This window comes from Brienomyrus brachyistius, chromosome 9 (genome assembly GCF_023856365.1).
Source record: "Brienomyrus brachyistius isolate T26 chromosome 9, BBRACH_0.4, whole genome shotgun sequence".
NCBI classification, from domain to species: domain Eukaryota; kingdom Metazoa; phylum Chordata; class Actinopteri; order Osteoglossiformes; family Mormyridae; genus Brienomyrus; species Brienomyrus brachyistius.
In genome coordinates this window covers 7,668,975-7,690,916 of record NC_064541.1, presented here as the reverse complement: position 1 = coordinate 7,690,916, position 21,942 = coordinate 7,668,975, and the positions used below count along the sequence as shown (strand labels likewise).

The window sequence follows — 21,942 nt, the reverse complement described above, 5'->3', positions numbered from 1 at the left end:
ATTCTATCCTTTCGTCTATCTATTTCTATCATCCTGGGTATCACGTTAATCTACATCCAGCCCTATAAGGAGGTCCTCCAACTTACAGGGAATAACTTGGGGGCTGGTGGCAGGATTGGCACTCTGGCCACCGGAATAAACCTCACACTGGTCCATTCGGACTCGTGTGGTGCTGTGGTATCACCTGCCACATGGCTGCACTGTAATCAGTGCATGCTCCTTACCTCTATCCTTTCAACTTTATGGAAACAGTTTGGGAAAGACCCTTTTCTGTGCCAGCATGACTGTGCCCCAGTGGACAAAGCAAGGTCTATAAAGACATGGTTGGGTGAGTTTTGTGTGGAAGAACTTGACTGGCCCTCACAGAGCCCTGACCTCAACCCCATCAAACACCTTTGGGATAAACTAGTACTGAGATTACAAGACAGGCCTTCACGTCCAACATCACTGCCTGACCTCACAAATGCTTTTCTGCACAAATGGGCAAAAATTCCCACAGACACACTCCAAAGTCTTGTGGAAAGCCTTCCCTATTACAGCTGCAAAGGGGGACCAACTCCATATTGATGCCTATGGATTTGGAATGGGATGTCATAAAAGTTCTTTTAGGTGTAATGGCCAAGTGTCCCAATACTTATATCCATGTAGTGTATACATAATACATAATACCCACAGTAATACCCACACACAGTCCACATATTCATAACTATGTGGGAACTCTCCATTCATTTCTGTGGGCATAACCATAATACTAACTACAACAGCCTTAAACCCCTACACAGCCCAACACAAAAATGATATAAAGTGGAAATAAAGTGCTTTCCTCAACACTAAGGAAAAAGAGAGTTTCTTCTTAAAATGTCGATTTCTCATAATCACGTCACGACCGGTGAAGGTTGTTTAGAGTGATTCAACAAACAGAACGCTAAATGTCTCTGCATGATTTGTGTGTGCAATGATACACATAGAGTAAACATTTCATCCTTTTTACTCTGAAATTCATCGTAGGTGGTTCCAGAGGTGTTCTTGCTTCTCTTTATCTACCCGCTGACACCTCCGTAATCTCGTGGCACTGCAAACAGCAGTTCGTTGCAGCTTTTCCCGTTGCAAGCTCGCTATGCGCGCAGAAAGACTCGTGGCCGACAAGTAAGCAGTTAGGATGAACCGCGAAGAAACTGTGCAGCAGGAGCAAAATGGTGAAATGTAACTGAGTGCAAAAGAAGACATTAACCTTTAAACCTACCTGAGGGAACATGAAATAAGAAATAGCAACTATGCACTTTTTATTTGGGGGGGGGGGTCTCCTACAATTAGAGTTTAGTGATAGGGGGGTTTCCCATTTACGCTGCAACACACCATCACCAATTTCTGCCCCAGTTCTTGAATTTCTTACATCCTGTTCAAGGACACTGAGGTTTCCTCCTGCAGATCTGCTGACTCAGCACTATCCTTGCGGTAGGAGAGTGCTCTGTGAACTAAGAGTGTACTGTGGGGGTGTCGCACACCTCTCACATGTAGCACTATCCTCGAGGTAGGAGAGTGCTCTGTGAACTAAGGGTGTACTGTGGGGGTGTCGCACACCTCTCACATGCAGCACTATCCTCGAGGTAGGAGTATGCTCTGTGAACTAAGGGTGTACTGTGGGGGTGTCGCACACCTCTCACACGCAGCACTATCCTCGAGGTAGGAGTGTGCTCCGTGAACTAAGGGTGTACTGTGGGGGTGTCGCACACCTCTCACATGCAGCACTATCCTCGAGGTAGGAGAGTGCTCCGTGAACTAAGGGTGTACTGTGGGGGTGTCGCACACCTCTCACACGCAGCACTATCCTCGAGGTAGGAGAGTGCTCCGTGAACTAAGGGTGTACTGTGGGGGTGTCGCACACCTCTCACACGCAGCACTATCCTCGAGGTAGGAGTGTGCTCCGTGAACTAAGGGTGTACTGTGGGGGTGTCGCACACCTCTCACACGCAGCACTATCCTCGAGGTAGGAGTGTGCTCCGTGAACTAAGGGTGTACTGTGGGGGTGTCGCACACCTCTCACACGCAGCACTATCCTCGAGGTAGGAGAGTGCTCCGTGAACTAAGGGTGTACTGTGGGGGTGTCGCACACCTCTCACACGCAGCACTATCCTCGAGGTAGGAGAGTGCTCCGTGAACTAAGGGTGTACTGTGGGGGTGTCGCACACCTCTCACACGCAGCACTATCCTCGAGGTAGGAGTGTGCTCTGTGAACTAAGGGTGTACTGTGGGGGTGTCGCACACCTCTCACACACAGCACTATCCTCAAGGTAGGAGAGTGCTCCGTGAACTAAGGGTGTACTGTGGGGGTGTCGCACACCTCTCACACGCAGCACTATCCTCGAGGTAGGAGTGTGCTCCGTGAACTAAGGGTGTACTGTGGGGGTGTCGCACACCTCTCACATGCAGCACTATGAGAGAAAGGCCTCAGAAATGATCACCATGCTTCACTTGTTTGGAATGAGATCTTACTGTGGGATATAAATACAACAAGGTCCATATTTGACTGATCTGTCCAAAGGACGTTGTTTTATAGTTTGTGTAGTTTAAATAGGACGGTTTATGGCATGAAATGTGCTTCTTGTCATTTTTGAGTATTTTCTAGGCTATACATCCATCTCTGTCCATCATTCTCTCTATGGTAGCATCATAAACACTGATCCTCGAACAGAAGAAATACTACGGGCTACTGGAGGCTGTTTTACTTCCCAAAAAAATCAGGAAGTTATTTCCCCCTGGCTTCCATATATGGGCAGGATGCTTATTGCTTTTCGACAGCTACAATGACCTGGGGGAACGTTTCCTTGTTTTCTTTAATGGTGGTGTTATGTGTGAACCCAGAGCCTACAATGTGGCTTTTTTTTGTTTGTTTTGCAATTTTCAACTTAAATTTCAGGCAACTAGAAGTGTGATGAACCTCGTTTCCGTGCAGATCATAAGGACCACAGCCCCAGACGTTGATGTGTGTCTTTGTATATATCTAATATGCAATTGTGTACATAAACCCAAATTATTATTATATATATATATATATATATATATATATGTAGATAGATAGATAGATAGATAGATAGATAGATAGATAGATAGATAGATATACACACACACACACACACACACACACACACAGTGTTTTTCTGCCAAGGGCACAGGACGGCTGCACCATGTCGAAGGAAAGATGGACGGGGCCATGTACCATAAAATCTTGGATGAGAACCTCCTCCCTTCAGCCACCCCTTCAGCGGGTGGGTTTTCAAGTAAGACGATGACCCCATGCATACGGCTAAGGCAACAGGAGTGCTTCAAGAAGAAGCACATTAAGGTTATGGGGGGCCCTAGACAGTCACCAGGCCTTAATCCCATAGAAAACCTATGGAGGGAACTCCATATCCAAGTGACAGCCTAAAAACCTTAAAGATTTGAAGGAGGTCTGCCTGTAAAGAGGGGTGGATGAAAATTCCTGATGATCTGCATGCAATCCTGGTGACCAACTACGTCAGACAGCTGTGCTTGCAAACAATGGTTATTCCACCAAGTACTAAAGCATGTGTTCTAAGGGATCAAATACTTATTTCCCTAGATAAATGACAAATTGGTTTGTAACTGTTCCATGATGATTTTTTCTTGCTAGTTTTGTTAATAATCTATCTTTTGCTGTTTAAATAAAAGTAGCAGTGAAATGACAGACTTTTCATTTCTTTATTAATTGGTCAACTTAAGAATTCAGCAGGGGGTCAAATAATTATTTCCCTCACTGTATATCCTTTATATATACAATAGTATTAAACAAAACCATCACAAAAAAATAAACTGGGAAAAATATGACTGGTATCTAAAGACTTATTCCAAACTGAAACAGGGTGCAAGGCGACAGAAATGCTTTAAATTATTGTTCAGTTGTGATGCATAGATACAGTATGTTCTCCTATAATGTGTGTTTTGGAAACACCAGTTTGCACCAAAGCGAATGATATATTAGAGGACAGTTCGTAGACCGCGATGCTCGCTTTTGTATGCGTGCTTTAGTCTGCCGAGAAGCAGGGACGCATCACCCAGCTGTACCGAGCCGCATGCGAATGGAAGGCGTGCACCTGATCGGAAACACCCAGTCACTGCGTCACTTCGCAGTGTGTGTCATCTTAAAAGTGTTTGTTTCCCCATTTCTGCACGTTTAGCAACTTTTATAATTATAATTTAAACATGCTCATTTACACCCCAAACAGTGAAAGTCTCAAAAGCTAAGCACTGAATGCAAAAAGGTTGAAGTATTGAAGAGAATCTTGAAATATTAAAGTGTTTTGATAAGAATGATATAGTGAGATGTGATACCGTGTGTTACTTAAGAAATTTTTAAGTGTTTTGTCCATGACCTCATTTTCCTCATAATCCTTGTTTTTTTTTCTAAAAATAGTCCTTCCGCGTTTCTTATTTTCAGGAAGGCAGCTATTGTATATAGGAGAGTATAGGTCTACAGCGCTTTTTCATGCTGATTGTAAATATGAACCAATTTTTTGTTATTTTCTTAATTCATTTACTTGCCATCATATAATTGAAATGCCACAGATTTCAATGTGGTTTTATTACTAAATATTTCTTAAATACTGTCTATATTGAATGAACATTCTCCTGTCAATAGAAACACATTTCTACAATAAAATTATTGTTTAACAATGTTACCAGTGATAAGAATGATACGCTTGATATTTGCCGTATCGGGCAGGAAGTGGTTTGTCCATTACATGCATTACTGAGGTTGGTTTCCTCCCAGTACTACATTGTATGTAAAACAGTTTTTCACTGCAGTAATGATGGATTCTAACATAACAGGGTATAAAAAAAAATAATAATTTCAAAATTCATCAACATCAGCTATATGGCATCAAGTCAGAAAACAAGAAATATATAGCTGAAGAACTAACTCTGAACGAAATTCAAAAATAAAAACTATAAAATGGCATGGAAATTTATACAGTATGTAGGTTTATATAGTACATAAACTTTATGGGAAACCATAAAGAAGCATTTCATGTAATTATATATATCAAATCTAAAAGAAAAACACAGAATAAGCTATATAAGTATATACTACATGTGTCATTAAACAAGCTTCAATACAATACCCTTTGATGGAATGAGAATGTTTGAAAATCACGCCGAAGTATTTGATGTGTCATTTTCTGAGTTTTTGATATGAACTGGCTGCAGTTTGCAGAGGTATCGACAAAGTGGGAATCTCGACAGCTCTTTAATGAGGTTTTTCCTAAACTTTTCTCCCACAAAAGCATATATAATTGGGTTGACACAGCAGTGAATGAGTGCGATTGTCTCCGTGGCACCAAGTGCCAGATTGATTCCCTGGGAGCTCTCGCAGTTGTTCAGAAAGCCGTATACCTGTAAAGATTTCAGGAAAATGACTATGTTGTAGGGAACCCAGAATACTGCAAATAGCAAGGCAATGGTGAAGATCAACCTCATCGCCCTGTGCTTTTTGGAATTCCGGGACCTTATTAACACAGCCAGGATGCTGACGTAGCAGAACATCATTATGGGCAGTGAGATGAAAAGGCCTACTGCGTTTTCCCGGATGTTTTGGAAGAGTTTCCAGGTATTTTCTGAATTATTAGGATATATCGGCATACACTTCTTCTCTTCTTCTGATATGCTATAGAAGATCGTCTCCGGAAGCGCACTAAGGATAGAGACCATCCAAATAACGGCACTAACCACTGTGCCGTTTCTCACTGTCCTCACTCTCATTGTGGCCACGGCGTGAACTATAGCCAGGTAGCGGTCAATGCCCATCAGTGTCACAAACAGGATCCCACTGTAGAACCCAATCTGATATATGAACACCATTGCTTTGCAGAGCACGTGGCTCGTGGGTTCGCGGGCCGGCGTGTAGTAGGCCCATATAGGAAGCGAGAGCGTGACCGTCAGGTCTGAGACAGCCAGGTTGAGCAGGCAGATGTCCGACACGCTCTTGAGCTTCATGAGCTTCACGAGAATCCAGATGACTGTGCTGTTGCCTGCAAAGCCGAGAACGAAGACGACAGAGAAAAGTATGGGCTGGAAGCTGACCATCTCATTGGCGCTGCCATTCGTGTTGCAATCGGACACATCAGCAGAGTAGAAGTAGTAGTCTATGGTAGTGACTGTACTGGAGTCGTTGCTGTCGTAGTTGGAAGGTTCAGTCGTGCCCGTGAAAGTCTCGGCCATTCTGGTATTGGAAAGAAAACTGTGTGAATTCCCTGTGTGTATCAATAAAAGAACAACAATGCAGGCTTTTATATATTCTGCTACATACAATATCAAAAAATATGATGTTATGCAGACTGAATGCAGTTATGTCTGGCTAACAGAACATGCACAGTAAGCTGACGTCAGTAAACATATGGGAATTTCCTAAAGAATTACATGAAATATTTTGCAAACATGACCGTTCATATTTTTAAGTGTATTGAGTTATTCTGCAAAATTTGATTTTATTTTTCTGAAAAATCGATTGATTGATTTTACCACGTTTTTATATTGCAAGACGTTTGCTGTTTTGATTTCTGACATTACAAAAAAAAAATTGATTCTATCTATGTTATGCTGGAAAACGTGTGTAATGATAAATGTCCAGTTTGTTCTACTTGTGTGGTTTGGTACTGAACAATATTAGGATGTTACTATGAATGTACGACTATGGGTTCCACCAGAGTGCCCAAAAGATATCTGTTTAACAAATTAATTAAGTATGCCGAACTAAAATGGCTCTGCAAATAACACCTCCCATTTTGGCCCCCGTCACACCATGTTGCATGACCTAAGTGGTGTGTGTTTGGTACTAATACGACTGAGGACTTACATAGAGTCACTGAAATTTCGCACCTGCAAAAGGAGAAAAAACGTTGAAACAAGTTAGTAAAATAAGGGAATCAACCTAATTTGCATAACTAGCAAAAATGCACCAGCTTCGGATAACAAACTTAGTCACATTTTCTTAAGTATATATGTATGCACTCAAGAGACTAACTAGGCTAAATATCTAAAATAAAAAACATTTTGAGGTTTAAACGAAAGCTATATTGTATTGAATTTAACTTTCACTGCATATGAACCTCGATGTGTGTGATACTGAATGCTACAGCACTTTAGCTCACACACAGTATTGTCTTAATGGTTTTATTGGACATTTTCAGCTGGCCCCTCAGCTAAAAACAGTAACGCCACATGTAGTCACGGCATTTTGCAGCTTGTGGTCGAACCACGGGTGTGGGAGGGGCATTGATAGCCTGGCGGATTTAGGGGGCCCAGTAAAAATAAAACTATACATGAAATGGGGTAAGGTGATGTTTGTCAGGAGCCCCAGTCTCCAGGTACGCCCCTGGTTCCACAAGAAGACTTAAGGAACCCCACTTGCCTGAACTAGTCACTTTGTAACATACACCTGAATGTGTTCATTTCATTTAGCCAATTTTAGTGTGTTGAAACAGCTGTATGGATATGGCCCATAAACAGAAATAAATATTCATAAGGGGTCTGACAACCACAGGGATAGATCCCTCTCTGTAGATTTTGCCGACCTCGAGAGTCCCCATTTGCTGATCAGGGTGGGGGAAGGGGGCTACCCCCCCCCACCCCCCCCAAGATTTGGTCAATGAGGGGGTTCCTCTCCATAGGTTTCAATGAGCGGCGGATTATTTTGCTACCTGGTATGATGGAGAATAATGCATTTGCATTGCATTCTGTCATGACTAACCTGAGCTTAAAATGCTCTGATTATAGTGTAATCCATTTTATACTAATAGGACCTTAAAATGGCACTTGTTCTGAAACAAGAGTATAGGTTAGACCTAAAACCGCAGCTCTGTGCATTTACAAATATATACAGACGACCTACTAGTCTAGTCTCTAAGCATTAGTTTTTGGTTAATTTTATTTTCATAAAGTGCCCCAAATACATTTGCATGGCATTCCATCATGGCTAACGTTAGCTGATTATGATTAACACTGATTATGGTTAACCTATTTTATAATTATAGATAACCTTAAAACTGTTTTAAAGCTTGAAATTGAGACAATTGTAGGAATGGAGGTTAAAAAAAAAACCTAAAATGTTCAAAGGTAAAACCTTATAGCTGTAGAATGTTATCAGCTTGCGTAAAACAAAAGTTCCTCGGTTGCGGATGTGTATTTAGCCACATCGCCCACTATACGCTATATAATAATGCCTCAATTGTCTTATGAAAGCAGCTAAACACCATCTCTCAATCACAAGCCCCCCTTACAAGCAACCACTCACATCTCTGCTTCCTAGAGACGTTTTTACCAGTTCCTGTTACACAAGCGTGTGGCAGGATGTAGGGGCTCCAGAGACCATACCCTACCCCAAAAAATGTACAATTAAAAAACAGACCTGCCTTACCTCATCCATAGTGACTATGGAGCATAATTTCCCCTTTCGCACAGCTGGGATGGAGTGTGAGGTGTTTGGCTTCTTTGTGTTGTGTGTGCTGGTAGATTATCTGCCGCATATGCTGTGCAGGTAAGTTTCCTGTGAGCTGCTCGCATTGTCATCTCATGCACGGAGATTTCCTGTAATCCTTCGCCCGTTTCGGCATATGCTGACTAACACATAAAATTTATCAGATTAAGCATCGCAGTATTGAAAAAATCGATTTGCGTTAGATGCTACACTTCATTGGAAATTATTTACATTTTCAGTGAGGTTTCATAATTTTTCATATGGGGAGCCTGAGATGAAATTATCTGGTCCTGTTACTGTGATGATTATATTGTGAGAACAGTGAAATAGGCCTATAGAACGTTTTTCCCCTCTGCCAAGTTTCTACTTACTGATCGACGGACAGATATATGTTATTTAATAAACACACCTTCTAATTCTACAATGGCTGAATTCAGGTTTTGAATTTTTTTTGTGATTTAGATAAAAGAGTTATATGGACGAGCTATGTGATTTATTTATTTATTGATATCAAAGACTTTAAATATTTAGAGACTCGAAACGGCACAAGTTAGTATAGGTCAAAAATAATGCCACAGTTCTGGGAATTTATAAATACATACTGAAAACTTATTAGTCTTACCCAGGTTAACCATTAGTTTTCAGTTCATTCTATTTTTATGAATTGCCCCTCTCTGTGGTTGCCCCAAAACTTTTTTACATATGTAAAATACACAATATATTTTGGAAGCTGAAGTGAACAAGAAGACAGTGGAGGAGAGAGATGAAAATACCTGAGTTTGAACCTGTAAGGGTTAAAGCACTTAAAGACTTCTTTAAGATGCTAGTGATGAGTGTCTGCAAGTGTTTTAAGTGGGATTTCTGAAAAGAAGAGTAGGTTTGACTCTGGGCTATAGCTATTAATTAGCAGACACATTAATGGATCCTAGAAGAGATGTGTTGATTACTGTAAGAATGGTCTTAGAAGAAGCTGGCAAATCCTTACACTGTTTTTAGGTCAGGGTAGGGATGGTTTTGTCAGTGGTGGTGGGGGGGGGGTTCATAATTAATGACCTCAGTTCTTCTTCACTAATTAAACAGAAGATGCTAAGGCTCGGAGTTCTGACCGAGATTGCTGTCGACTGCACTTACTCTGAAGTCTTAAGTCCTCGGTTTTCAGTTTCACGCTGATGTCTATTAATTTTCAGTATTGATACCAATCAGCCACATTTGTCTTGTTTCTGACCTTGGGTCTTGTTTCCTTTTTCAGTAACTTACACGGCTGAGTAAGATCAGACAGTCGTTGGAATCTGTATATACATAATGTAGAGCCAAGTGTTTTTGAAAAATAACACTGTGACCACATGGCAACAAGCTGTAAGCATTGCATGATGGGCTTTCTGGGAAGTATGTACAGTATATAGACAAAAGTATTGGGACACTTGGCCATTACACCCACAGGAACTTTTATAACATGTCATTCTAATAGAATGAATTGTTAAGATCATGTTATGCTTACCATAGAGAATAGTTTCCCAACCCATTCCTTGACGACCCCCAGACAGTCCACATTTTTGCTCCCTCTTAGCTCCCTGCCAGACAGTGCACATTTTTGCTCCCTGCCAAACAGTGCACATTTTTGTTCTCTCCCAGCTCCCGGTAAAAACGTGGCCTGCAGGTCTCTGAGTACTGGGATTGGGAAGCACTGATACATGAAATTGCACAAAACAGGGTCATCACTTGGTACTCTACATTTCTCTGTCAGGGGGCCACATTTTTCATCGCCCACCTAATTGTTGTTTCCCTTGTTTGTTATGAATGTTTTTCTTCAGCTAAGGCCTGACTGACACATTTCACAGTCCTTATCCTCCATGTTGAATGTGGCTTTGAGTGCAGTCTGGCCCCCTCCTCCACAAATCCCTCCCCTGTTTCTTCATCTTTTTGCTGACTTATTTGAAAATGTCATTTTTGTAAACTAAGAACAGAACCCTTTCAAGCCCACCCACTCTGCTCCTGTTTCCACCATTTAAAGATGTCTTCAGACACCAGAAAAAGAATTTACTTCTGAGATGTAAAGAAAAAATACATTTAAAAAGGAAATAAAAGTTCTAATGACCAGTAAGTGGTTTTCATTTTCGTGGCAGGTGTTATCAGGAGTCTCACTTCTTTCTGTGGTGTGGCGTGACTCTCAGTGTCGGCTGAAATTCAGCTGAATTTTCCTGTTCCATTTTTGCACTTCCCCACTTATCTTTTACGTTTCCTTTAACAACATCTCTTAAAGAGAAAGGAGGAGTGAGGCTGGTCTCTGGCTTCCTCGCTGTCAGAGGAAGGCAATGCAAGTTTATTTATAGAGCACAATTCAGAATTCAAAAGGCTTTACCGAGACACAGAGATACATTAAAAGACAAGACATTAAAATCACAGACAGTAAAATCAAAAGCCAATAAAAACAAAAACCTAAAAGCCAAAACAAACAAATAAATAACTAAAAAGAAGTGACATTGTACTGACAGTGTATAAATAAACTGCTGCTAATTTAATTTGTTGAGAAGCTGTAGCAAACAATGTTTTAAACGCTTATTTAAATAATTTTTAGCAGACCATGAGGCGTCTTTTAACGAATGGGGTGAAGCGCATGGTCCAAGTTCAGTATTACTAAAGAAAGCTTCTTTGTAAAGGAAACGGATCTCATGCGCATAGTGAAAGTGCACGAACAGATCACATATGACGACAACTGGATATCACGAAAACTCCCCGGGCTTTAAAATAATAATAATTATTATTGTTGTTATTATTATGGGATTAATGTTGTCATCATTATTATTATTATTTTATTATTGTTGTCATTATTATTATATTATAACGTGATATTATGATTATTATTATTACTTTCCAAGACCTACCGCGGATAGCCAAAATCGTGAATAGCAGCGAACGTGATCTCATGAAGTCATATGTAACGTGATCGTGTACCAAGGGATAACGATGCAATACCACTCAAAGGCTGAAGGAACAATGAAAAAACACAGGCAACATTAACACAGTGCTTGCCCAAAGAGTATCCCTACCTGCTAACCCTCCATCAGCCCCCGCCCGGCTCCCCGCGGAAAGGGAGCAGTCGTGGGAGATCTTCAAGATCCGGCTTGGGCTCGCCACCAGAAACAATGCCTGGGATGAGCAGATGATGGTCGTCCACCTGGGCCTTGCACCTCGAGGGTGGAGCTCTCCAGGCCCTCCTCTGCATTACCCAGAAACCTGCTTCAGCCTGGATGACTTCAAGGAGGGGCTTAAAGCTGCAGAGCAGTGGCAGGGATGAGAGTGTTAGGCACCTGCTCTGTGTGAGGTGCCACTGCAGAGGAGAGAGATTGGGGGGTGTTAGGTGCAGACATCAGGCCTACCCCAATCACCCCACCAAACACCCCACGCCAAGAAGGCTTGCCTTTGCAGGCTTTTCTCTTTTCTCATCTCCCAGACCACCTGCAACAACAAGTGAGCCTTGTGGCCTCTTGCAGCATGTAGCAGGCTCTAGCTGTGAGGGGGGGAAGTGACCTCCAGTGTGGAGGCCCAGAAGGGTGCTCTGGGGCGCTCGGCAATGCTGGAGGACAATGATGGAAATTTCCCAGCAAGGCCAGGTTGGGACTGCAGGCCCCGTGACGAGATGCTCATGTGTTAGCCTTGTGGGACGCGGAAGGACAAGGCATGCATCTGCCCCGAGCCCGGCTATGCAGAGCTTCCCACAACCGGGAGCACAGTAAGCTAGACGAACAGCAGAAGCAGAGCCGGCAGGACTGGGAGCAGGTGTGCAAGTCCTCCTGGTGTGTGGAGCAGGAGTGGTGCTGCTTGGAGAAGAGACACAGTGAGAGGGGAAGGCAATAGGCAAGAGGAATGGTCCCTAAGGCCGATATCCCCATTGCCCACCAGCAGCTGGGCTTTGCCAGTGGTCTGCAGCTGCTCAGGGCTCCCTAGCAGGCGGCTTCCACAGTTACCAGAGATGGTGCATCTGTGGCTGCCGCCACACTTATGGGACTTCATCCAAGATTGGGGTGAGGGATTGGTTCTGGTGGTTGCCAGGATGGTCGACCCTTGAGCGGGGGGGCTGTGTAGCATTGGAGGGCTGGCCTCCACACTGCAGAGCTCATCTATGTTTCCCAACATGCTTTAAAGCATTGTAAATAGCCCCTGTGTGTATTATTTGTTGTAAATACTCATGTTGTGCTGTGTGTCTCCGTCTTTCCTTTAATTAGCCACCATGCGAGGAAGGTGCAGTGCGCCTCACTCACGGCAAAGTGAACGTAGGTGGCAAGTTGGCCCCCCCCTCAGAAGTCGGCACCTCACGTCATGTATCTGTTCTGCGACTGTACTGCAGAAGGAGCGAGTACTTCTAGGGGCATGAGCCAATTTCACTTTGTCTCAGATGGTGCACGGCACACACAAGTGAAATTGACTGGCTACATCGATACCCCCTCAAAAGTCTACTTGGACAGCTCTCTATGTCACCTGTAGGAATGGCTGGTCCTGACCATAGCCTATTACTTTTGTTTTATTACTGATTTCTGTTACAAATTTATTGTGTTTTTATTGTATGTTATCCTTTGGTTGCATTTATTTATTGTATTTCCTCCCTTTTCTACTGAAAAATGATATTTCACCCTACAGGGGTCTTATACAATTCTGGTGATAATAATAATAATAATAATAATAATAATAATAATAATAATAATAATGTACACTGCTGTAGTGAGGTGAGGCCAGAAGCAGATGCTCGGACTGGAGGGTGACACCAACAATGACATCACTCCACTCTACAGCCACCGAATCATGCCTGAGTGTTGCCCACGGTGAGACAGGCAAACACGTCAAAAAGAGTGAAAGCACTCCTTACAAAGAGCTCAGACAGACATCAGCGACAGGGCCTGATACCAGGGGCTGATACAGATATAAATAAACCTGTCAATTCATAATGCACTTGTCCCATGAGTCATATTTCTAGCTATCGATATTCTACCTATACGAGCCAAACGAATTTTGACATTCACTCTGTAGAAAGATGTTGGCCTCTATTGACAAGAAGCGCAAACAAAACTAAAATATGCACATGCCAAGGGCTGCGGTTTGCAGAAAAAGGTATTGAGCCGTTTTCTTTCTTGAAAGGACGAGACCTCAGCCTACCTCACTTCCGTGTTTCATTTCTGCTGCATTTGTTTACTTCACAGCTTTTGTGCTTCACGCTGTTGAAGTGTTTGCCGCCAGAGACATTTGTGACGTTTTCCCTTGCGTTAAGCTACGAAAACCGTTATGCCTGCAGTCGAAACAACATCAAACGCCCTTAATGATAACATTTCATTTATTTAAAATCAGCAAAAAAGTAGTAAATAAAATACAGAAGAACATTCAAACGTCAAACGCCGAACAAATACAAATCAATCTAAGAATATGTCACTGAAAACATTACTTCGGAATAAAATGTATTTTAAAAGTGAGTGTGATGAAAACGCTTATATTTAAGCATGCGTTGTAAAGCACTGGCTACAGTGGAATCACCATAAGCACTGTACATTCAAGGTATTTATTAATGAAACATACTTTTTTTACACAAAAGCAACTATAAGAGTCTTGCAGAGGTGATTTCAGACGATCTTGAATAGACTGAACTCCTTCTCTCGGAGAGTTCGGTGGAAAATGACCTGCACCCCGAAAAGCAAAAAGACAACCAATTCTGCAATAATTTCAGCACAAGTCGCTTAAACTTCTGGCCTACAAAAGCATAGATGACTGGGTTCAGACAGCAATGTGTGAATGCCACAACTTCGGTTATTTTAAGAGACAAGTCTAAATTACTGTAGGCGTCACAGTTCGCAAAGTACCCCAAGTATTTCAGGGACGTCAGGAAGGTAACGAAATTGTAAGGAGTCCAAAAAAGAAAGAACAGTATAATTATTAAGAGTACAAGCTTGATGGCTCTGTGTTTCTTGTTTGTTTTTATGGAGAACAAAGTGGGGATGATTTTTGCATAACAATAAGTCATAACAACAAGAGGAATTATAAAGCCTAAAATGTTTAGCTCATAATATGTAAAGATCCGCAATACGTTATCTTTTGGAAATTCAGTTTTACACGTTATGGTGGATTCGTTTTTGGTTTGCGAGTAGATCATACTGGGCAAAGAGGCAAAGAAGCTGACAAACCAAGCAACTGCAGTTACAACGCTGCCGAGTCGAACCGACCTGTGTTTAGCCAATGTGAGGGCGTGGACAATGATCAGGTAGCGATCCATGCTCATGATGACCATGAAGAAGATGTTCCCGTAAAAACCCATCATGTACAAGAAGGAGACAGCTTTGCACATGAAGTTCCCGAAGTCCCACTCGCCGGCAGCGATATAACAAGCCCAGAAAGGCAGACTGATCACGAAGAGCAGGTCGGACACAGCCAGGTTCAGAAGACAGATATCCGTCATGGTGTTCATCTTTTGGTACTTGACCACGCAGACCACGAGCAAATTTCCGACGAAGCCGAAGATAAAGACAAGGCTGTACAGCGTTGGCACGAACACACTGGTAAATCCGATCACGTTACCATTGCTGCAGAGCATAGAAGTCAGTCCAGGAGTATCCGAAAAGTAATCGGAATAGTCATATGCCATGGTTGTTGTTGTCTCCTAGAAAAGAACACAGTGTGATTATCATCTGTATCTTTCATTTGAGTATTTCCACATGCATAGAAAAAAAAGCCAGAATTGGTCATTTAACCCCCATAAATAAACAAATACTTGAAAATTTAAGTGATGTTATTTTTCGATATATCCTGATCCAGTCATTTTAAGGATAGGGTTTGCATTAATTAAAAATTATTAATTCATTAAAAGCAAATTGCAAAGTAAAGTTTGCCCTTTCCAGCATAATTTATTGGGATTGTTCAAGTCCTATTGTGCCAGCAGAAAAACTGAGAAATAAACCAACGGGGACTTAGGCAGGTACGGTTGTAGCGCCACCTGCTGGCTCTTACTGGCTAAAGCAGTATTCGCGTATTCTGCCGGGTCGTTACAGGATGGACGAATGGACGAAAATACACGTTTCTCTTTACAACTAATAAGAATTCTGCATTTATAAATTCTGCCAATAATTTATTGCCAATCTGTCAATAAAAATTTCAGAAAGTTTTTCTTATCCAGTTTGAATTTATTGCAGCATGTTCACAGTCAGATAATCTGCAAATGCAAACATTTAGCTAAAACATATACAGTTCTGCTTCTATGACTTATATGTATGTATTTTATAAATTTTTTGCGAAAAGGTTTAAATTAAATCTAAATAATTTTATTTGATTTTAACTTAATCGTTATTTTTTGCTATGTATGTTGGATTTCCTCCTAATCAGTACGTTTTTTAAAAAATAATAATAATAAATTCGAATGGAAATCAACTCACCATTATGGCTGTTGTTCTACGTCTGCTTCATGGGTTGAGTATAATTTGCCAAATGAATTCTTACGCACATAAGTGCTTTTGCAATTTCCTGAATATCCAAAAAAGGAGTTGCAGAAAAAAAAAGTGTTTTTTTCCGAGTTCAAATTCAAGTAGTATAAATATACGAATATAGTTCATATGAAGATAGAACACGATATAACAGTCATTCGTGCTCAGTAACTGATAAAAATAAATTTGAAGGTGAATCCTTCAAAAAACAATAACACCATTAAATCTAATTAGAGAACACAACACCGTCACTTAGCGCGTCCAGTCATCACTCCAGTTGCATGCACGTGTTGGCATCTAAATGTGTATTTTATTCTATAAAATGGGTGCTAAAAATGACAATTGTTTTGAACGCACAACTTAATGAATGATTGGATCTCTAGAGGAATATATGAAAGCAGTTTCAAAGCTAATGCAAGGATATTTATAAATCTGAGATTACATGTGCAACTGTCTTATTGCAGTAATGTAGTTAGAATGATGGGCATAGTAGCATAGTAAACATAATTGATACATGACTGTATAGTTAGTTTCGAATGTGTGTGTGTGTGTGTGTCTGTGTGTGTGTTCACCCCAATAACATAAGGACAATACTCCAGGGCTTCTTTACAAAACAGAAAAGGCAAATAAACTCCAGAATGCTAATTTTACATGTTATCCAATAAAATGTCCTTATGGCCCTTTAAAATTAACAATTAAATAATTATTTTGAGGCAATATCATCACAAACACAAGGAAAAAGGTGATATGATAAAGTATGCTCCATTTGTTTGCTTGTGGTTTAGCAGGTTGCATTGCTGTTTAACAGCACACTGGGGTACTTTTGTGTGTGGCTTTCACCCTCAGCATTGTCGATCTGCATTTTCATCACCATCTAAATTTCACGTGTGTCCGCACATGTCCAGTCATTAAATTCAGCTGTTGCATTATTGACCTTTTTGACATTGTCTTGTACTGTCGTTAGACTTATGTAACTGGATGTGGCTGAATGGCTAGCCATTCCAATTTACATGTTGCATATGGGCAATAAAGATCTTACATCTTGGGGGGGTGTTGAATATACGTCTATGCAGAGAGTGCAGCTGCACTTTCATCATCTTCAGGCGGGTCAGTCTAGAATCTTCCATTAATGCTTTCTTGCTGAGAATATGCCCTTCATAAGTCCGAATACAACATATCATTGTACTCCTCTACACCAATGAGCATTCACATTTAAATTAATGCACTATACCAAAGTGTGATATCCTGTCTGTCTGAAAACATATGGAGTTCATAATATCAAGAACAGTCCAGAGATTACAAAATCGAATAAGTGACTAGTGATTAAGCATTCGGTTTTTAGACATTCTCTGACATTTTTCTGCAGGCCAATGTAGACACTTTGTAGAATGCAATAGAGAGTTGTTCAATGCTCAAAGAGGGAGACTTTTTTTGAAGCTGCTATAGTCATGCATCATTGTTAATTTGGAAAATGAAACTGTATGTGTGAATATGAAAAAAAAAGTGATAATGTAGTAAGCCTTTCCTAGAATTCTGTATGTCGATTGCGCAACAGATTTTTTGCACTTCACGCTCGAAGCAATTTACAGATGCTAGGTTACTGTGCCATGTGCTTTTGGACAGAAGGAGGCGAATATGCCACCAGCACACAGGAACCATGGGAAATTGGCCGCTGCCCCTGGAAACATGTGATTACAGCCCCCACCATCCAATCCATATATGGTAATGATTACAAAATAAGTTATCATAATAAAACATAAAGAAAGAAATATGAACTGCATTTAAATTAAATTATTTTAAATTATGATAAATACAACATTGACTTACAGGAATCTTTCAGTCCCAATTAATTGAACTGTAATTCTAAAGTAATGTTTAGCACGACACAACACTACTAAAGTAATGTTTAACACTTTAATCAAGCCAACATTAAAACAGTTCTGCTACATTTTTATCAACATGGTCACTTTGAAACACGTGGAGTAAACATGCTGGACCGTGTTTACACAAATATCAAACAGGCATTCAAGGCAAATCTCTACCCCCACCTTGGAAACTTGGACCATCTCTCTGTTATGCTAACCCCTACATACAGACCACTGCTAACCAGGAGCAAACCATCTACAAAACAGCTACAGACCTGGCCAGAGGGAGCACCTACAGCATTCCAGGACTGTTTTGAATCCACGGACTGGAACGAGGCTGCCAGCACATCAACCTGGAGGACTATGCAGGGTCTGTGACAGGATTTATATCCAAATGTGTGGAGGAGGTGACCGTGATCAGGGACATCACCACTCGTGCCAACCAGAAACTGTGGCTAACCATGGAGGTGCATGCCCTTCTGAGGGCACGAAGTACGGCCTTCAAATCCGGGGACAGAGATGCTCTCAGATCCGATGGAGCTAACTTGAACCGAGGCATAAAAGCACCAAAACAAGCTTATGGACATAAAATCCAAAGACACTTCACAAACTCAAAAGATCCCAAGTACCTATGGCAAGGCATCCAGTCTATTGTTTCTACGTTTCTGTAAATGTGTATTGTTTTGTGTATTTAGTGTCTGTCCTGTGCTGCCTTATGCTGCCTTAGTCTTACTTCTGTGTAAAAAGTGCAATTTTGTTGTAATCTCCATTTGTTGTCTAAGTGCTCTTGTCCTTTTATGTCTACACATTGAGCCCGGAGATGAGCAATTTCGTTCAGCTACGCATCCGTTGCTGTACTGTTGTATGGTGCGAATGATAATAAAGTTCACTTACTTACAACGGGGGCTTTGTGATGTTTCCTGGGTTCGCAGGATGTTTCGCGTCTCGCAACATCATACACCCTCACCCTAGAGACCCAGTCAGGGTTGATCAAGCCCAGCATTAAGCAGCATTAAGTCACGGCTCACCCCTCTTCATCCACAACCATCTGGAAGTTCTTTCTGCCGCCTCCGTTACAGTCTCCATGGCTGTCCTTCTGAGTGGCCCACTCATGCGTGGCAGGGTGTAGTCAGCCACTGGATGCCAGTGTGCTCGCCACCCCTGTCTCTGGCAGTCCTACAGAAGCCCCAGGTACTTGGTCAACTTCCTCTCAAAAGCCTCCCCGATACGATCATCCCAGGGCATGATCAATTCTATCAGGCCAAGCTGTTTCGAAGCCTGACAGAATGACAATGTCTGGTCGCAGTGATGTTACTGCAGTATGCGCCAGAAACTAAAGTTGCTTGCCTGGACTTACTGTGCTGACAGTAGTAAACTTTGTTTTAAAATTGTAATTTGGTTTAATTTGTTATTACCATTAGCTGGCATTACTGCTTCATTTTCAATAGATTCATCTGCTCTTGATTAATTTCATATGTGTTATATTTATATTTTATATTATTTACATTGCAGAATGCAAGGGGATTTTATTTGATTATGGGTTGTTTCCTTTAAATATTTTGCATATATTTTAACTGTTTCGTACGTATATGTTATACATCTTTTCCTGTATGCTGGCGGGAGAGTAATAAGTTGTTGCGAGCGGCGCTGGAGTTTTAGACTGCACAAGAAATTAAGAGACCATCCATAAGCAAGGATTTTCAAACACCATTCCCTCTTAGCTCACAAGCAGGCAAAAGTGGTATGTTGTACTTTGAGTTTATCGTTGTATGTATCTTATTGTTAGCGAATATGTCATATGTATTTTCTTTGTATTTGTCCTGTATCTTTAGTTCTACGGTGTTTACGTCAGTGCTAAGTGTGCTGTAAATAAACATCAGTGTGCAAGACACTTGGAACTTCGCATTGTGACTAAGAGCGGCATACTTACCATTACCTGCCAGTCCTGTGCAGTAGAATGTAGACCAACGTCTAGGTTCGGCTGCTTTTCTTCCTTGACAAATGTTATCTGCTTTCTGGGGGGACAGCTGCGCCTTCTTATTGCTTTGGCTGAGGAGACACTCTCAGCAACTGCCTTCAGCATCTGGCCATGGCGTCACTGGGAGTGACGTCACTGGGAAGCTGCGGAATGTTGTTTTTCCCATACACAGCTGCACTGCTCATACTACGAGGTCCATCTGCAGAGTTATTCATCGATTCACCTCTACATTAAATATCTCAGCTTCCATGAAGTGGGAGTCTATAACAGATATACAAGTATTTAAAATAAAAATGTTATATACCACCTTCCATATATATATAGTGTCATGCCCGGCTCGTCCGCTCCTCGTGTGTGCCACGCCCCCAGATTACCCACGTGTGCTTCCCTGATCGTCTCCATCTGTGTATGCTTATTTTGATTAGTCACGTCCTATTTAAGTCCTGGAAGAACCTGTTCCCCTTGTCCGTCATTGTGGTATTGGTGTGGTTAATGTCTCCTGCTCCCCGTTCCCTCAGTAAACCCCGAGCTGTGCCCCGATCTCTTCCTGTCAGCATACTCCTTGCACGCCTGCCCGCACGATCGCTGCTCTGCTCGCCCCAGATCGTGACATATAGAGCTTGAGTTTTCTCGTTTTTACTACCAGAAATATTGTGATGCATTTTAAATGACAGACTTATAGAGACCTCTATTGGTACAGTTTTCACCTGCATGGGTGAGCAATAAAATAAATTTAAGGTTATTTACGCTATCATTCTGCGATACAGTGCAAGAAATAAATACCTTTATTTCTAATGTGTTTTCTCAGATAGAATGACTCAAAGTTCTCAAGAACATAGACAACTAGATGCTAATTTACTTTGTAAATTATTTTTAAAAGTTTTAACTGAAACTGGGCTCCCTTTTTTAAAAGGTCACTGAAACGCTCTGAGCACAGCAGGAGAATGATAGATGGAAATAAGAGGAACAATGAAAACAAACAATTTCCTACCTTTTCCAAAAATTTAATTAACTTCTTGGATTGCTAGATGAACACCGCTATTGTTTAGCCAAACAATGTGGACTAGTGCTGGAGTCCGTAGTAGTTTGGGTGCAAAGAAAACCGAGCCAAGAATGCCAGTAACTGGAAAATACGGAATGGGACCTTTTATTAAACACCACGGAGAGAAAAATCGGCCATTTTCAGAAGAAGCCGCCCCCAGAGCCAGCCTGAACACACCATCACATCATATCCCCACAAATCCTTAAAGAGATAGACACATCATATCCCCACAAATCCTTAAAGCAAGGGTGTCAAACTCCAGTCCTGGGGGGCCGGAGCCCTGTGTAGCTTAGTTCTTTCTTATTTTACCACAAAAGATTCAGCTCAAGACCTGTGTTGTAATTGGCATAAGGAGTTGATATGTTAAACGAGGCTGAACCAAAAACTGTGCAGGACTCTGGCGCTCCGGGACTGGAGTTTGACACCCCTGCCTTAAAGAGACAGACACGTACAGTACAGGCACAGGCCTACGCTGCTTTCTGGAGACCATATAAGATAAATTTGGATGCCACTAACCACTGCAAAACCCTCCTACCTGGTTAAGAAAGATCATGCAGAATGTCAAACGCTTATGTTAGCCCTCAGGAACAGCAGGTCTAGGTTGACCTGTCCACACATCACACAACAGTGTGATTGATGTCCATGTCACTAAAAAGAACATCATCCGATCTCTGGTCTGTCACTGCCATTCTTTAGGCTTAGATGCACTGATTACAGTGCGTTTGCCACACCCACCACGCGACAAACCACCTCAGGGAAGAGAGCCTGAGTGCAGTCATGTGGCAAGTGATACTTCAGCACCACACTAGTCTGACAGGACCACTGTGAGGTTTTTTTTTCCAATCTTGCCACAGAGGAGAAACTTGGGGGTTCGTAAGTTGGAGGATCTCCTTGATGGAGATTAACATCATACCCAGGATGAAGCTATTGCAGGTTAAAGGGCTTCCTCAAGGGCTCAACAGAGTAGAATCACTCTGGGGTATTGACAGAATTTGAACTAGCAACCTACCAATTGCTGGCACAGATCCCTAGCCTCAGTCAGAAATATAGAATATTATGTTGTACTGTATAACACTTACTGAATGTAATCCGAAGGACAATACTGACAGAAT

At 41.6% G+C, this 21,942-nt stretch overlaps 2 protein-coding genes across 15 annotated transcripts; both read right to left on the bottom strand.

Moving 5' to 3' along the window:
• Positions 1-3,706: 3,706 nt before the first annotated feature.
• On the bottom strand, positions 3,707-11,627 carry si:cabz01093077.1 (C-C chemokine receptor type 5). Of its 6 annotated transcripts, none has more exons than XM_049026278.1 (4): positions 11,539-11,627; positions 8,432-8,634; positions 6,872-6,894; positions 3,707-6,238 (listed from the first exon to the last, which is right to left on the bottom strand). In XM_049026278.1, exons 2-4 carry the CDS (start codon positions 8,438-8,440, stop codon positions 5,170-5,172), a joined length of 1,101 nt encoding a protein of 366 aa, XP_048882235.1. In that variant the 5' UTR covers positions 8,441-8,634; positions 11,539-11,627; the 3' UTR covers positions 3,707-5,169. The 6 variants fall into 6 exon arrangements, with proteins under 6 accessions (XP_048882235.1, XP_048882234.1, XP_048882233.1 ...); XM_049026277.1 differs by lacking the exon at positions 11,539-11,627 and adding an exon at positions 10,634-10,761 and having other exon boundaries at positions 8,432-10,175; XM_049026276.1 differs by lacking the exon at positions 11,539-11,627 and adding an exon at positions 10,634-10,753 and having other exon boundaries at positions 8,432-10,159.
• Positions 10,770-21,166, bottom strand: LOC125749223 (C-C chemokine receptor type 5-like). 9 transcript variants are annotated; one of them, XM_049026265.1, is made up of 5 exons: positions 19,741-19,877; positions 18,086-18,986; positions 16,985-17,098; positions 15,898-15,985; positions 13,797-15,128 (listed from the first exon to the last, which is right to left on the bottom strand). In XM_049026265.1, exons 4-5 carry the CDS (start codon positions 15,898-15,900, stop codon positions 14,073-14,075), a joined length of 1,059 nt encoding a protein of 352 aa, XP_048882222.1. In that variant the 5' UTR covers positions 15,901-15,985; positions 16,985-17,098; positions 18,086-18,986; positions 19,741-19,877; the 3' UTR covers positions 13,797-14,072. The 9 variants fall into 9 exon arrangements, with proteins under 9 accessions (XP_048882229.1, XP_048882222.1, XP_048882228.1 ...); XM_049026272.1 differs by lacking the exons at positions 15,898-15,985; positions 16,985-17,098; positions 18,086-18,986 and adding exons at positions 10,770-11,819; positions 20,780-21,166 and having other exon boundaries at positions 14,695-15,128; positions 19,741-20,049; XM_049026271.1 differs by lacking the exons at positions 15,898-15,985; positions 16,985-17,098; positions 18,086-18,986 and adding an exon at positions 20,780-21,164 and having other exon boundaries at positions 13,797-14,154; positions 14,695-15,128; positions 19,741-20,049.
• Between the last annotated feature and the right edge of the window lie 776 nt (positions 21,167-21,942).

Coding starts and splice junctions, on each gene's coding strand:
- si:cabz01093077.1 (XM_049026278.1), bottom strand. Junction 6,239..6,871: donor CGAAATTTCAGTGACTCTAT/GTAAGTCCTCAG, acceptor TTCCAATACCAG/AATGGCCGAGACTTTCACGG.
- LOC125749223 (XM_049026263.1), bottom strand. CDS start 19,893: ATGCTGAAGGCAGTTGCTGAGAGTGTCTCCTCAGCCAAAGCAATAAGA. Junction 15,129..19,740: donor CACAGGACTGGCAGGTAATG/GTAAGTATGCCG, acceptor GTTCTTTTCTAG/GAGACAACAACAACCATGGC.